Here is a 16,305-nt window from a genome sequence, read left to right on the forward strand (position 1 = left end):
AGACATTGCTAGCTAATCTGTCAACTTTAGAAATACTTTTATGTTTTTTGGTTGTTTTTTTTTTTTCTTTTTACATTTTCAGCGTTAGCCAGACTCACCTTTCTATGGCAATTTGTGTTTTGTTTCCTTGAACTAAAATCTAAGGGGTCACACTTTTCAGATTTAGCTCCAAAAGTAAAATTATATGCAGGTATTTAAAAAAAATCTTGAAGTTCTTCAAAATAGTCAGTTTCAAGAGTCACAAGGTTTCCAAACAATTAGCATTTTGGTTTAATGGTGTTATGTTTACACGAAGTTGTTTACTTCATGATAAATGTACGACATCTAACAAATGAGAAAAGCTCTGCATGTGGTGATTGAAAATCTGTTAAACAACAAACTATGGACTAGAGCTGCACCTTAGATCAGATAAAACAAATGTCCTTTACCCAAAAGAAAACAGAGTCAGGATTAAAACTCAAAAGTGTTGAATGAACAGTGTGAGCCTGTCGTTACTCATCAATGATTTAGCCTCACAGGACTTGACCGTGCTGCAGAACCAGTTCCACACAAAGAAACCCTGTGATTAGAGGCTGACTAGCTGGTTGTTAAGCACTGACTGATATGACAGCACCCCTATGGATGAATGAAGGTAGCAATACCTTGAAGTCATCATATTCTTCTCAGAAAATAGTCTGAGTCAGAATCAGGTTGCAACTGTTTTTTCCCCTACATTTTTAAATTGTTGCTTTCAAGAGTGGTTTGACGTCAATCCAGCGGCATCAAAATATATTGAGTATGATGTTCCAGCAGGCTGTTTTCAAGGAGATGTGCTAACGGGAGCCAAAGTGTCACTAATTGCTAATCTGGACGTTTTAAACCTCTTGTAATCCGTTTTCTAAACATCATTTCTTTGCCACAATTATATCATAATTTACATTGGGTGTACGCTCTCAAGTCTCTCATGACCTCCTTGTCAAAGGTATTTTGTGTGCGTTTCTGCTCTGCCAGCCCTGGCATGCTCTCTGTTGATTGTAGGTGGTGCAGAAAAAACAGGCACTCTTTACAAATTCATGTTTCAGTGGAAGTGAAACCGGCTGTGAAACCTTTCATTCCCCTCACTCAAGTCCCTCATTCGGGAGTTTCTCCTTCTGTCCTCCCTCTTCTGTGCCCCTCCTCGCTCTTCCTTATTTTTTTTTGTTTCTTACTTGCAGGCACTCCAGGCTTTTCAGCTTGATAGACAGTCTGTGGCCCCCAGCAACGTCTCTGAAAGATCATGGAAACTCACTTAGTATTCTAAATGTAAGTTCTCATTATAGTCACAATAGTTTAATCCCCTGAGACGAGGCTATTCATTCATCTTCCTTTAATGTGCTAATTTAGGATCATGTCCACAAAGACAAAGCAACCAGAATTTTAGAATGTGATCTTTATAGATTTTTAAAAATTATTATTGTGAATAAATTTGCACTAATAATTATGTATTTTCCATTTCTTTAATACTGTATCAAGATTATATTACGTGTTACTTTATCTTACATGTCCTTTGAACGACTTTCTCGCCTGCAGAATTTGGTGATCATAGTGTAAAAAAATTAAAACCCACTTGGAGGAAAAAGAGCAGATGCAAATCTTATAAACTATTGCTTTTATGAACTTATTTAAATTGTGCTTTTTAGTGTCTCCTTCTATAAATGGTGCATTCAAAGACCAATAGAAAAAAATCTGTGGTCCCAAGAGTCTGATGGCTCTGCAGTGCCAAGTTTACAATTCAAACATAAGCCAACACAACCCTGATCCACCTCAATTTGACACTGAGGACTACCAAGAAGAAACAGAGTGTGGGGCAAATCAGTGAAAGTAACTATTTCTTGATATTTAAAGCACAAGGAAAAAAATACTTGTGTAGCATTACGTAGTTGCTTTAGTCACCGATGCTAAATGCAAAAAAGCAGTAAGTACATTTTTGCCTTTTTTAGTTGCACTGTGTAGCACTTTGAGATTTTTTCTAATGAAAAGTGCAGTACAAATTAAATTGATTATTTATTATTTCTAATTCTAAAATAGTGAATGCACCATTTAAGTTGACATTAATGTCTGCCATATAATGCATACCTGAGATTTTGTGTCGTATGTGTTTTCTTGATGTTTTTAAGTATCGCCAAAATTTTCACAGAATCACCTAAATGAAAACATTTCTTGCCAAGTTGTTTTTCATTTTTGACAGATTACTTCTAAAATTTTGCTACCAAGTCGCTACTAAGTGTAACCAAACAGTAAAATGTTAGACGGCAGTTAATTACTTGAACAAAAACAATGTTTTGAGTGAAAAACAGCTTTTGGCTGCGTGTGAGATGAAAAATGTAACTTTGTAACATTCTTTTTAGTGCTCGGAGACGAGTGCTGTCATTGACTGGTGTTTACCATCCGCTCAATTCTGCAGTCATAACACCGACCTGTTCATGCAAAATAACACAAATAAAAAAGTATTATTCATTAATCAAGAATGAACTCGGCTCTTCTGATGGGTTTGAAAACATTTTTAAACAGTGAACATAATTTTTTCATAGGGATCAAAATAAAAAAAAATCTAGGTGGGCACAAACATTGCACATTAAATGCATGCCACATTCAAATTCACAACACTACTATTAAGAATAAGGCAAATATCAGTATTGGGATTTTTTGATAGTAAACCTATTTGGAATATCATGAAAAAAGTTCCTTTATTTCAAGAAATCAATGAAAAAAGGTGTTATACATATTAAGCTTTTATTTATTTATTTAAAAGATTATGGCTTACAGCTAATAAACACTCAAAATTTAATTTCTCAGAAAATTATAACATTAAATAAGGCCAACAATATATATTTTTAAATGTATATAAAGAACTGGCAGCATTTGCAGCACACTAAAAAGTATGCTGCTATAAATGATCTACAGAATAGGCAATGTGCTTTGCTTGGTTTTCCTCTGTAGGCTGCAATTATTTCTGTTGTTTGTACAACTTTTTCTACCCCACTTTTTCCTTCCACTCAATTCTCCTTGAATACATAACTCTGTGAACAGTGAGCTTCTCTAGAAACGTCCTTTCGTGGCTCACCAAACACGCAACAAGTCAATCTTCTGGTCAACTGTGAAGTCAGCAGTCTTCCCATCACTTATAGCTCAAATATGGCAGTTTCTGAGGAACTGAATTTTTTTTGTTTTCACCAACTGTTATCCACAGTTTTCAGAAACAAAACATTAAATTATATCACTCTTTGTTTAGCCAATCATTTTTTATTTGTGGAATTCTTAAAGTATTTTTGTGATAATTTTCTAATGATTTCCACCGATCTGAAAGTTAGCTCTCCTTCAGGAGTCAAAACCTGCAAATACCCATGTCATAAGTATTCATAAGTACCTATGAAAATCACCTTTCAAAGTATTCCAATGATGCATTTATATTTAATTTAATTATAATTTCTGAAACTTTTAAGAGTAGGGAAGGAATATATTTTTGTTCAATATGGAGATCTCAAGTGTCATTTGTGTGCAGGAAATCAGCTCTCCAGGTCCACCTCCAAGTTTCTGCTACCTGCTGTCGGGTCATCAGAGTTCAGTAGAGCCCAGAGAAGGGCAAACCATTTCACCGCTCTACCTTCACCCAGCAAGCCGGACCCTACGAGACGTACTGCATGTGAGCACTTCAGCTAAGCAAACACACAGAAGCATGTGCATACAGAATATAACTTGTAACTTTTTCTTTTTTTTATCCCTCAGAGTGAGGCCAAATCCTGTCGCTGCAGTTTTATTGCCACGGTTATATACAAAAGAATGCAGGTATTTCTTCCTCAAGTCTCAAACCACGAAGACATTGATTTAATCTCTTTTCATTTACAAAAGAGCAAATATTAGGTCTCCCAAGCCCCTTATTCATCTTGTTAAGATTATTTAAACTAACAGACTGATAAGGCTGTACTCTGACGTAGAGAGCAGATCTCCTATCGCTCTGTTTGACCATCTGTACGAGGCTCGGCCATTCCTCATCACTGATTGGCGAGAACTTTAACCTTTGACCAACACGAGATAGCAGCTCAGATCAAAGTGCTGGACTTTAGCACACTCACACCACTTTTTCATGTTATCGCCCTAGTAAACCAGAATTGTGTGCAGCCTCTTGAATGAGTGATCTTGTCAAAGAAGTTGCTTTTGTTTTTTTTAAGATGCAAAATGTTGTCGTCCAATTTCTGCTTTGTCAGATTTTGTCACGTAATATCTCCTTTAAATTCTCTTTGTAGGTCATTGTGTTTCTAAGTAATTCATTTTCTGCTTTTGTGTGCTGTTCTGGTTGGACTTTAGAGCACTGATGTAGGCCAGGGGGAGGTGTGGTTGGTGCTGACAGACCCCAGTCTTCAGGAGGAGCAGCCTGAGAGGCCATGCAGGCGAACAGTGGCTCTGTGTGTGAGCACTTCCTGTGTGCTCACTTCCTCTGTCCTCGAAGCACTGAATTCCCCCGCCGTCTGTGACATGTCGTTCAGAGATGCCATCAGAGAACATGGTAGTTTTGTAGCTTCCTATCGAGGGATTTGTGTTTCACCACCCCACGATTGTGTGCACCAAGTTCTCGCACTAGCTGAGCGAAATCAAGACTTGCATTTAAAATATTCAACTTTATATCTGTATTAGAAAAGGAATAATGGTTTTAACAACACAATATTGTCTATTACTTATGTATGATCTGCTTATGAAACTGCCACATTAATCAATGACAAGTTTATAATAGTTCAGTGGAGTTTGCACTTTTAAATTAGGTCAAGTATATTCAGTTGGAAACAGAAGCTACATACGCTGTTAAAAAGACACAAGGAAAGAACATAATTGGAATATATTGAAGCTGCATCTCTAGACACCAGTCAGGAAGCTGAAGCATGGGCACATGTTAGCCACTCTAAAGGACGATGATCCAAAGGATGTGACCAAATTATACAAATTGTCACACTTATTTTTTGCATTCAGCAAAAATAAATTTTGGTAATACTACTTGCAACAGGAAGAGTTTAGTTTGCTTTAAAGACAGCTGAAGTAACAGGTTATGTGGCTCTTTTTTCAGTGTATGCAAATATGTTTTTAAGTGTATGTGCAGTTGTCGACAAAGAAATGAATCCCACCGAAACGGCCAGAGGGGAGCTCAAACTACTTGTAGGCTGATAAACGGGTTGAACACTTTTTTTCCAGCTGTCCTTCTTGTATGTAAAAGTTTCTGCAGAGTATGTGCATTAGTCAGAAAAACAAAGGGTCAAAATACTGTCATCAGAAAGGAGAAACTCACTTGAATTTTGTAAAACAATGTTTCTTTTTTTTTTTACTTCACCACACCCCACTTGCTCATTTTCAGGCCAGTTGGAGAGACTTTAAACAAGCTATGAAGCGTAATTGCTGTGACAAAATCATTGATTATAATTTTATCCTTGAAATTCACAACTATTTATTCTCGTAATGGGAACCACTTTTTATCCTTGATCGGCTGCAGAGCAAGACGTTACCCAAAAACTCCCAAATTCCTGCAGTATAGGAGTGACATAAAGCCTGCAGATGCAATTTATGTAAAAAATCTCTGGCTTGAATTCCTGTAGCAGAAATACACACAAGAAATGACCAGATTAAGAAAAAAGTCCAAAGTTTATTAATGAAGTTTCAGGGGTTAAAGCTTAGCATAATCAAATGTACCATATTTTCCAGACTATAGAGTGCACCATACTACAGGCCGCACCTACACATTTTTGAAAAGGAAAAAAAAAAAAAAAAACTGGAAACGTACATATATAAGCCATATCGGCCTATAAACCGCTGGTATCTCCGCCGCTCTCAGTTTTCGATAAGGACGCAGCCCTCCGTCTCCAACGCTGAAACATGGATTCCTTCACGCCGGGCTAATGTGCAGCGGCTCTATGTACTTCCTGATTGATAGCCCTCAACTTAAAGCTGCGTCATACGAGTTTGAAAACATTTCTACATTGTACCTGCTGCTAGCATGTGCTTGTTCCAAATGAAAATTAGCACTTTCTTCTTTGATTTCCAATTTTTACTTCCAATGATTCACTTCCTGATTCACTTCCCCTGGTGGTTGAAGAAAAATCCACAGAAAAGCCGCAAAGGGCTATAAGCCGCATGGATCAAAGCGTAGGAAAAAAGTAGCGGCTTATAGTCCGAAAAATACGGTATCTTTAATTTAAAATGTGAACTGTCAAGGAGTTGAAACTGCTAGATGACTGAAACGTAATTTTGGAACGGTTTCGCCAGCATGAGATGTTCAACACCTACCATAAAACTCCAGACTTGTCACACCAGAACAGACCCACACCATCAAACAAGGTTGCATACACGTTTGTTTAGACCTACAGGAATAAACCAGCAGCCAAGCATGGAAAGGTGTCTTTTTTTTTTCTTTTCATTTGTTTTTTACATTTGAGCAGCATGAATAACAAACTTCAACCCACATTTTTTTGAATAACTTCAGGGAGCTGGTATTACTCACCGGATGCACATTGACGAGTGCAACTTCTTATTTCCCCAAATCTTTGCAACCAAGCAAAGTTAGCTTGAAACATACAACCTCAAAAGCCACATTTATGGGAAATATTGAAGTTTCATTACTAGAGTAATGCGATAAGCAAAAAGTGTTCCCTTGCTTTTTTCTAACGGTCAGACAGCAGTTAATAAGTTGAGTTTAAGACATTTTGTTTTAAATTAGGATTCAGACTGAACCTGTCAAAACCTTTCCACCTTTTGAACCAAGTGTTGCATGTGTGTAAAAGGTCAAAAAAAAGGTTATTGCTCCAGGGAAGGGTGTGAGAAAAACAATTTAAAGTTGCGAAGCGGTTTATTTTTTATTTATTTTTTTGTTACTTCCTTTATCACTGAATCTTAATTAATCCAACTTTTGGTGTGAGGAATCTCGTTGTATGTATCCAAATAAGAGGCAATGTGGGTTTAGTTTGCTGTAAAGTGTATTTTTTTTTCTTATTTGCATATTTAGGTGTGCTCCTCTGTGCGGAGCAGTCTGTCATTGAGGTGCCTTCAGTACAACACAAGAGTAGTTTTGAGACCACCACAAGGCAAGACTCACTTTCCAGCTCTGAGCCCCAGGTGAAAACTCTGCCCCAGCCTCTGAGACTGGATTCCTTGAGTTTGGAGACCACACCCAACTCCCTCTGTAGTCTCACAGGTCTGTCTCTCTGGCTTTCTCTCAGTGGTTTTCCATGCGACTCCTCTCTTCTGATTTCTGCTGCTGAACAGGCCCTACTTCTTGTTCTCTGTGTGGGAAAAGGGGGAAAAAATTAATAATAATTTTTAATATTTTTACAACTTTACAGCACAAAAAAGAGCTTTAATGTTGCTTGCAGGCAACTGTGATGTGATTTGTTGCTCTGTCTCTGTCCTCGGGGCGTCATTTTGAGACACAATGTAAAATAAAACTCATGAAATATTGTAGAGTTTCTGTCCATTCCCACATTATTTTGCAGAAAAATAAGCATATGTGCTCCCCATGATTGTTGGAACATCTGTTGTGACAATGAGTTGTCAGTAAATCTTTCATTTCTTTTTGGACACAAGCAGTATCAGTTTGATGCTTTAATCCTTTTTTAATGTTTCCTCTCATCAATTATTAGCTCCACTTACTGCAATTGCTCATATAGTAAAAGGAAAGATTTTCTATTGTGTTGCAGTCTTTCTACTCATCTGCTTCAAATCCCACTGAAATGCTGCATAACGTCTTCCTGGTTTCTAATTATGTAAATGTGGTTTTGAAGCCTGTAGCAGATAATAATCTGCATCTGCTGCCTTCACATCACATCTGAGAGCAAAGATCACATCGTGAACCCACTCAGCGTTGGCCTCTCCGGCCGTCCGTGTTTGATCAGGTGGTCGAATGAAAATAAAACACACTTTGCGCTTGTGCACAAATCGTACCTTCTGGAAATTACGAGCAAAGAAAGAGGGAAAGTGGGGGGGGGGTAGTAGCTCAAAAGAGAGTCGAATCATTTCTTATCAGTTTTTGCATTTGGTATCCTGTTTAAGGTTCCATGTTTGCAGTGTTAGGCAGCAGCCGTGGTTGTGAAGTGAGTTGTTTTTAGGTGAGGAGAACATTTTTGCTGCTTTTATCGCTGCCATCTTTGATTAAAAATGAAAAGGATGTCGTTATCTCCTACACCCTGTCATAAACATACAAACACTATAAAGCCAATGCTTAGATTGTCTATCAATGTTCTTCTTGCTTAACTTTAAAGAAACGGGCAATGCAAATTAATTTTTCTGAATGTTCCAAACCATTTATTGGCCATAAATGTTAATTTGTCAATTTATTTCTGTGTATCAGGAGTGATAGTTGGTGTAGATGAGAATACAGCTTATTCTTGGCCAGCTTGCAATCTTTGTGGAAGTGACAACTTAGAAGTGTCAGCAGAAAAGCTGTAAGTTCTTATTTAACAAACTAAATATCACTTTTCTCATAGTGAGAGCACTCCACCTCATTTTATTTATTTATTTATTTTTTCTTTCTACAGTCAAAACTTCCACTGCATTTCCTGTAAATCGACGTTGGACAAGCCGGACACAAAGGTTCAGCTGGAGGTTTTCCTCAGGTCCTCCTCGTTGGGCAACTGCACCTTAAAAGTTAAGGTAGGAACATCAAAGAACTAAGACAAAAAATATAAATGTCTTATGGCACAATTAAGTTTACATTGATGTTGCTAAACAATCAGGGAAAATATCTGGCAACCAACACCATGAACATAATTTATAATTCTACCTGGAAAGAAAGAAAAACTAAACATACGAACCTGTCTGCTTTACACCATGAAGGCAAATGACAGTTAATGCAGCTAAAAACTGGTGATTGTTTTTGACGTGAGCATTACCATGCTTTTGTCACTGGGTGAAAAAAGACTTTGAATTTTGGTTGCATCCTGAGTGACTTTTAAATTTCCCGTACAGTTTTTTTTTAATACATCATAAAAGAAGGAATGCATCTAAAGAATGGCAGCCATTTAAATGTGTTTCTTTTCATATTTTTGTTTTTTTTTATGCAAAGACTGAGCAGGGAAATCTCATTTATTCTCTGATTTAGATTCTTCAACACAGTGTGAATGTTATCCAAAAATACGTCAAACTTGTTTTATAAAACACAAGATATGGTCTTATTTAAAGACCATAAATAAGATTTGGTCTTATTTATCCTGATAAATTGTTTGATAAAAAACTTTTTTTTTATTTTTTTTTGCGTTAAGGGCTAAATTGAGGAAATGTACCGAGAGGTGGGTGAGTGTTAGAAGACAGAGGAAGACGCTCACCTTGATCTGCCACTAATAGCTTGAAAGTTTGTTTTACATGTCGTTGTGTATATAGTCCAGGTTAAGTTCCTGCCTCCTTACTACAAAACGTTATCTATCTTAAAATCTTTAAAGCCATTTGACATGAGGCGGTTGGTACACGCAGGTGTTGCTAATCTGGTTAACTAAAACGCTTTAAGCTAATAAGAGACTTTTCTTTAAAGTCACTTGCACCACCTGCATTAACCCTCCATTTGAAGTGAAAATGACTGCTGAGGTGTCTCAATCTGACGTGTATTCATTTCCGGCAAAGTACTCGCTTCGAGTTATGGTGGCTTGTTTTTTGTCGCCCATAACAGCCATTTTAGATTCTCTTTTTTCCTTGCTGTTGCTTAAACTGATTTCAATGGCTTCGCTGATTTTTTTTTAATTTTATTTATTTATTTTTTGTCATGAATTGATTATAGTGAACTAGCTTATTCTACCTGTTTGCTAAGCAGTTGTCTTTATTAAATGTGTGCATAACTTAGGAACATTTCTACATTTTGTCATAACAACCGCAATTTTCTTTCTGTTTTAATCAAATCTGAAAAGTCTGTTGTGCATATGTATTCACCGACCCTTTACAAAACTTGTGGATCTACTTTAGAACCACTATTAACAACAGTGGAGGTCTTTTTGGAAATGTCTGATCAGATCTGTATAGCTTGAAACTGCATGCAAATTGTTTAAATGCTTGCCGTTTTCCTTTGCAAAATAGCTCAAATGCACATGCAGTGCGTCTGTAAACAGTAATTTTCAGGTTTTTCCACAGACTGTAAATTGAACTCGAGTCTGAAAACTGACTGGAGAATTTGAAGACACAAAAATGTCTCAATCCAAGCTCTTTTATTGCAAATTTGTGCATTTAGTAACATTGTCTTGTTAGACGATCAACCTCCACCCCTGTCTGAAGTTATAGTGGCTGCAAAAGAAATGTCAGTTTTCCACCACAAATCTTACCAGAGAAACTTCACATGTTTGCTGTGTCCCCTGCCTGGCTGGTTGCAAACTTTAAATGTGACTTCTTTTTTCTCATTTTAAACTATTGGCTTTCTTCGTGGCACTGTTCTAGGATAGGCAATACTTGAGTGAGGACATGACTAGTATCGTAGAACTAGTAATTGTTTACATGTTGACATATTCTTTGTGCCTGTAGTTTTTTTTAAAGAATAATCTCCATCTTTGCTGTTACTCTGATTAGTTCTGCAGCTGGGTGGCCTTTCACTTTAGGTGGTCAGTCATCCTTCAGAAGGGCTGCAGTGGTGCCATTCCTACTTTTTACTATAATGTACCAGAACTTTCTCTTTCAACTGACCCGTCTGCTGTGTTCCCTGATCATCATGATGCTATTTGTTTGCTAATGTTCTCTTCAAAGAACAGTTTTATTTATGCAAAGACTAAATCACACACAGATGAACTTTGTTTAGTAACTGCGGGACTTTGGGAGGCTATTAGTTGCTATGGGTTTTATTTATTGGTATAAAGGATTAAAGAGGACTGAAGATAAATGCACTGCTCTCCTTTTAGTTTTTGAAAAATTCACATTTTTATTTTTGTTTTTTAAATGTTGATTCAAACTTATAACAGTTTAGCAACATGTGAATTTTGTGTAAATCTGAACCTGCTGTCTTTGGCAGAAAAAACAAATATATTTTTTAAAATCTTTCAGCACATGATGGCAGAAGTGTAGATTAAACCTTTGACCAGACAATCATCTGTCCTGTAGTAACCCATGAGTGAGACACTGATTCATTCCATGTCACCTCTCCATAAATGTTACTCATAAAGCGTTTGAGTTCTGCACTGTAAAACAAAGTCTTGATAAACGTAGCTTTGTGCAGAGGTCTTTCAGTGACAGAGAGCTATGCACAGTTCAGTGAGACAACCAGTAAAAATTATCAGCGTTCTTATCGGCCTACTCATATTTTAACCCCTTGCAACCATAAACCAGCAGAGAGACCGCAGTCTGTTGGTGCAGCATTTCTTTTTCTCATTTACAATGCAGCGGCGATGATTAAAAAGGCATTATTGACTTCAGCATGTTTTAATCTCTCCGACAGCTGCAGCAAAAGACGATCATGTCGATCCTGAACACGCCCGTGCTGGAAAGCAGTGAGGTAGGTTTACTTATCAAGCTGTTACATAAGTCAGAGCTAAGATTGAAGGTGCACAGATTTTTTTTTAATGTCAATATATCCCTTAAAGTACAGTCATCTGTTCCTGTAACTGCGATAAAAGCTCTTCTTTGTTGAGTGAAATGACTGGCTGGTTATTGATACCGCTCACAGCCAGATTTGTGACACAATCCTCCACCCTCTCTTTTGTTTTGGGGGATTTGAAGCTTGCGTGCCGTTTATAGGTTTGGGTGTTATTATTCACTTCTTACATAAACTGCAGGTGGAGGAGCTGTTCCTCATCAATGAAAAGCATTGTAATCCCAGTGTTTGCATTAATGCTTTTCTTCATGCATGAGTTGTGTGGACAGTTTTTAATCGCCACTTTTGTACTTATCCGACGTGAATAATGCAAATCTTACATGCATACTTCATTTCAATAGGCGCACATTAAAAGCATCTTAAGAGATTTGCATGATCGTTTGCTTCAGCTCCAAGGGTACGATGTGGAGAGCGTCTTGGGAAGAGAGGTGGGTCCCTTGGCCGTTTATGTCCGAGTCGTCACCAGGAAGCCTGCCCTGTGGATGGGCCTGGAAGAGATCTGCCTCCAAGCCTGCAGATAGCAAGCCTCAGACTTTGACTGGCTCCAGCAATCTGCACACTGGGCCTTGGTCTGAGCCAGTTTATCCTCCACTCCCCCTTCCGAAGGCCTCCTCTGACAGCTTGAGGCTGTTCTGAAGAGAAGGGGGCTGCAAAAAGACAAGGTCTTGTTTGTGTTAATGATATGTGATCCTGTGCAGCAGGAGTTGACAGCCCAAGGGTAGACCAGTGGCATGCAGGCTGTCAAACCAGCCCATGTGGATCATTAACTGTGAATGAGTCTGAGTTTTGACTTTAAAAGAATTATTTTCCAACCATTCTACCTCTGTATTGAAAAAAAAAAACACTGACTCTGTCAATAAAATGAGTTATTTTTGCTGACTTTGCTTTGTGTTTCCTGCTGCATTTCCTTTAACACCAATTTTCATACAGATTGCTCACAGACCACAATCCTTTCACTTTATCATCGTTTCTTTATTACAGATTTATAAACACATTCTCGAGGTTTTATACAAACTATATAAAAGATCATGCTCTGGCTCTTATACAAAGTTAGAAATTATAAAACATGTACCATATCAGGTATGACATCATGTAAATGCAGTGGTAAAATAATTTAATACAGAGAAAACAATCCCACAAAAAATATGGCAGCAACAACAACATATTTTCCAGTGCCATTATGGTAAGCTTAATACATCTGGTACAGATGGTAAAGACAAGTGTCTGTTGAGGTATGTCTTCTAAAAGGCTCACAGTTCATAGAAGATAAGTGTGTCACCGGCCCCCTGAGCTCGCCGAGCCTCCAAACGAGGCGCTGGGCATCTGTTTGAAGAACTCTCGGAGCCCGGTGAGCTCCCTGGTTAGCTGCTCGATGGTCTTGTGGAGTTTCTCGTTTTCGTTGCTCAGTTCGATCATCTTCTGCTGCATCTCCAAGTTGCGCCTCTTGGCTTTGTCCCTGCTTTTTCTCACCGCAATGTTATTCCTTTCGCGCCTCTGCCGATACTCCACGCTGAACCTGTCAACCGACTTCTTCCCCTTCTCCCTGCCCATCTTCCTCGGGGACGGCTTGGAGGAGACGGGCTCCGGGGTGGTCGGCGGAGTCGGCTGTCCCGTGGGGAGGCTGACGGAGGTCTGGGCGCAGGTCTCGATCTGGGAGGGCAGGGATGAGGACATGTCGCTGTCGCTCCAGTCGGACTCCTGCTTGATCGGGGCGCAGAACGCCCCCTTCTCCGGCGCGCAGTCCTGCTTGGCGTAGACAGCCGACAGCTGCTGCTGCATCATGCCGCCGGACATCACGGCGCTCTGCAGGTTGTAGAAGTCCGGCTTCTCCTGCTTCACGGTGTTGAATAGGTCGAGGAAGAGCTCGTCGTTGCACAGCTCCAGGTTCGGCACCGACGTCATGGAGTCGATGTACTGGCTGAAGTCGATGGCGCTCTCGTCGTCGTACATGGCTGGAGTGGTGGTGCTCAGCTCCACCATGGTGCTCTCCTCGCCCACGCCGTCAGCCCTGCTGCCCGGCTTTGAGACCCCCTGCTGCGGCCCCCCAAGCTTGGTGCTCTCGTAGAAGTTAGCAGGCTCCATCGCCCAACTCATGTTGCATTGTGGGGACACGCAGTGAGAGTCCAGGCTGTATATATCACACATGAACCCTGCTGGCTTGTCCACGTGGTTAGAGAATTGGAAAACAAAAACAACTTTAAAAAAAAAAAAAAAGTAACCCACTGCTGTGGCAACTCAGCTGCACGACAACCTTGCAGATTTTCTCGCTGCAATTCTTCAAGTAAATAAAAATCTCGGATGGCTTTCTTCTTCCTGCACCTTGACTGTCAGGATGCTGTCAGTGTTATCTTAGCGGATTGTCACTTCTCTGAGGCAGCGCTACTTTCGCGGAGTGTTTTGTATCGTTCCCCGCTGACGTCACACACGCCGCCCTCTTACGAGCCACTCAAATCCAAACACGGGTCACGTGGTACTTCGTTTGAGTAGGTAGGGGGCGTGATGCTCACACCGCCCACTTTTTACTATGACCGTATGAATGGTTCAGGGTTGTTTACATAGTGCAGGATGTGCTCTGGCTGTTGGGAACAGGATTAAATTTATCACCAGGGAAATTGGCAGAGGAATTATTCAGCTACAAAAAAAAAAGTATTATTGCTGTGGTGATGCAAAAAAAAAAAGAGAAAGTTTAGTCAGAGCCAGGGAGGGGCAACTACTTAAACCCTGCACGTTTTACAAAGAACAGCAAAGACAGTCCTGAAGGAGACAAACAATTCTCCGAATCTCCCGTCCCATTTCTCCATTCATTGCCCTTCAGCAGAACATCTTCACTTGTTTCAACATAGCAAAAATTATTGTAGTTCTACTGGGTCCTGACATGTGTTCAGCTTTCTGATGTTTACTTTAGTTCTGGCAGAACATCTTATCATTGTAAAGGGGTTTATGAAATGTACACATGAAGAGGAATCAGCTGATTCATTTTACAGACTTTATTGAAAAGTTAATTTTTTTGCAGCTAAAGTCAAAAAGTGTATTTATTACAGTTTTTACATATGTATTGGTTGCAGACATGTGATGATTATGCCATACGGCTAGTTAATATCAGAAAAATAAATACCAGTGGGAAGAATTTTTTTTTTTTAGATGCACTCAACAATTAACTGGGGCTCCTAATAGTATGGATTACATCATCAGTGTGGTGTGGTATGGAGACATGGGGCGTTCAGGAAGTCAAGGTTGCTTTCTTGACAATGCTGAGATTAGAGATAAAGTTTAGGTAAGGCAGGTCTGCTGGCCTGCCAAGGACTGTGGGACCATTAAACTAGATATTGGTACTTTTGGCTAAAGCGATCTGCTGGCCACGATCCAACTTCCGTTGGAAAATTAAATCAATGTCTCAATAAAGCTTGTCGACAGAGGTAAACATGATGTACTCTAATATTTCCAGGTAATGGTTGTACTTTGGACTTCATAAAACAGTGGACCAGTACCAACAGATGACATGGTTGCCCAAACATTTGCTGACTGTGCTGGAAACTTAAAACTGGACCTTAATCAACTTAAGATTCTATGCTTCTTCATTCTTTCTTCAGACTCGGCTCAAAATGTACTTTCACATTAGAGAACTTCAGACCCCTTAATACCGGCCTTTCTTCTCCCTTGTGCAAGAAGTTCACTTCTTAAGTGGCTTAATTCAAGGAATGCACCATTTGTAGCCCATATGCTGGATTCTAATGTGCGGTTGCTCTGGAAGTCCTGTGGCCAGCTACAGTCCACGTCCCTTTTTCTGCCAATCCTTCCACTTTATTTTCCATTAATAAGCTTGAATTAAACACTTTGTGTTCAGCCAGCCTCTGTAGTTATACCAGTCAAGTGGAGTGTGTCATTGACTCGGCTGGACAACTGTTGAGTCAGCAGTCTTGCGTATTCCATAACACAATGGCCTTAATTACATAATTATTTTAAAATGATTTAATTTGTTTCTGTATTTAAATATCTTCAATAAATGACTTTATGTAACTATTAGAATTGTGGTGCTTCTTTTCTTGTAACCCGCCAGTCATTAAAATGAACTTCAACTCATACATCTTGACTCATATGAAGCTATGTTTCACTTGAAATATTGGAATAACTGGAAAGTCTCTCTTTATTAATCATACAAAAAAGCTAAATTGTTGTCTTTCAAAATATTAGAACAAGCTTTAGTTCCTCTTTATATGCTGAAATAAAAGTTTAAAAGACCTTGGACATAAAGGAATGATTTGCAGGACTTGTATCAAATGAATCGGCGTGAGATTTTCATGAATTTAAATTGACAAACAATTTCCGGGTGTAACTTTTCAAATTTATCGGTCACTTTGTGAAATACAGTTTACTGAGGAATTCGGCTTTATGCATGTTGGATCATTTCTAAGTCCTCCACATGAAGAGGCAGGAGGCGTATTTCCCATGCAACATGGTTTTATTATTACTTTTTTTTTGCAGTGGTCTTATGATACTGAGCTGTTTACACACTGCAGGATATGTGCTGACTGTTTGGAACGTGTCAAAAGGAACATAAGCTTCCGTCTCCAAATGTGGCAGAGGAAGTATTCTGATGATTTACAAGGAAAGTAAAAGTCCTATCACACAAAGACACAACAAGAAAGTGTGACGTTAACATGCAAGTAGGAACCGTATCAGAAGTACAGGAAACCTCTGTTGTCTTGCTCTGAGTAGTGAAACTGGAAATGTTCAATTTGGAAGTCAAAATGTTT

The 16,305-nt window shown here is 39.0% G+C and overlaps 2 protein-coding genes across 3 annotated transcripts in view; one reads left to right on the forward strand and one right to left on the reverse strand.

The window, feature by feature from the left end:
* Positions 1-12,430, forward strand: part of spidr (scaffold protein involved in DNA repair) — a 44,784-nt gene extending 32,354 nt beyond the window's left edge. For both annotated transcript variants that reach the window (XM_008434242.3, XM_017310172.2), the window contains exons 12-20: positions 1,194-1,281; positions 3,521-3,661; positions 3,745-3,804; positions 4,324-4,522; positions 7,001-7,189; positions 8,342-8,435; positions 8,529-8,643; positions 11,396-11,452; positions 11,941-12,430. In XM_008434242.3, the coding sequence (XP_008432464.2) occupies positions 1,194-1,281; positions 3,521-3,661; positions 3,745-3,804; positions 4,324-4,522; positions 7,001-7,189; positions 8,342-8,435; positions 8,529-8,643; positions 11,396-11,452; positions 11,941-12,072 (1,075 nt within the window). In that variant the 3' untranslated portion in view covers positions 12,073-12,430. The remainder of the gene's footprint in view (positions 1-1,193; positions 1,282-3,520; positions 3,662-3,744; positions 3,805-4,323; positions 4,523-7,000; positions 7,190-8,341; positions 8,436-8,528; positions 8,644-11,395; positions 11,453-11,940) is intronic.
* A 72-nt stretch (positions 12,431-12,502) lies between these two features.
* On the reverse strand, positions 12,503-13,937 carry cebpd (CCAAT enhancer binding protein delta). Its single transcript, XM_008434244.3, has one exon. It carries the CDS (start codon positions 13,694-13,696, stop codon positions 12,827-12,829), a length of 870 nt encoding a protein of 289 aa, XP_008432466.1. The 5' UTR covers positions 13,697-13,937; the 3' UTR covers positions 12,503-12,826.
* Positions 13,938-16,305: the final 2,368 nt, after the last annotated feature.

This window comes from Poecilia reticulata, chromosome 17 (assembly GCF_904066995.2).
Source record: "Poecilia reticulata chromosome 17, P_reticulata-male-v2, whole genome shotgun sequence".
Taxonomy (NCBI): Eukaryota; Metazoa; Chordata; class Actinopteri; order Cyprinodontiformes; family Poeciliidae; genus Poecilia; species Poecilia reticulata.

Coding starts and splice junctions, on each gene's coding strand:
- cebpd (XM_008434244.3), bottom strand. CDS start 13,696: ATGTGTGATATATACAGCCTGGACTCTCACTGCGTGTCCCCACAATGC.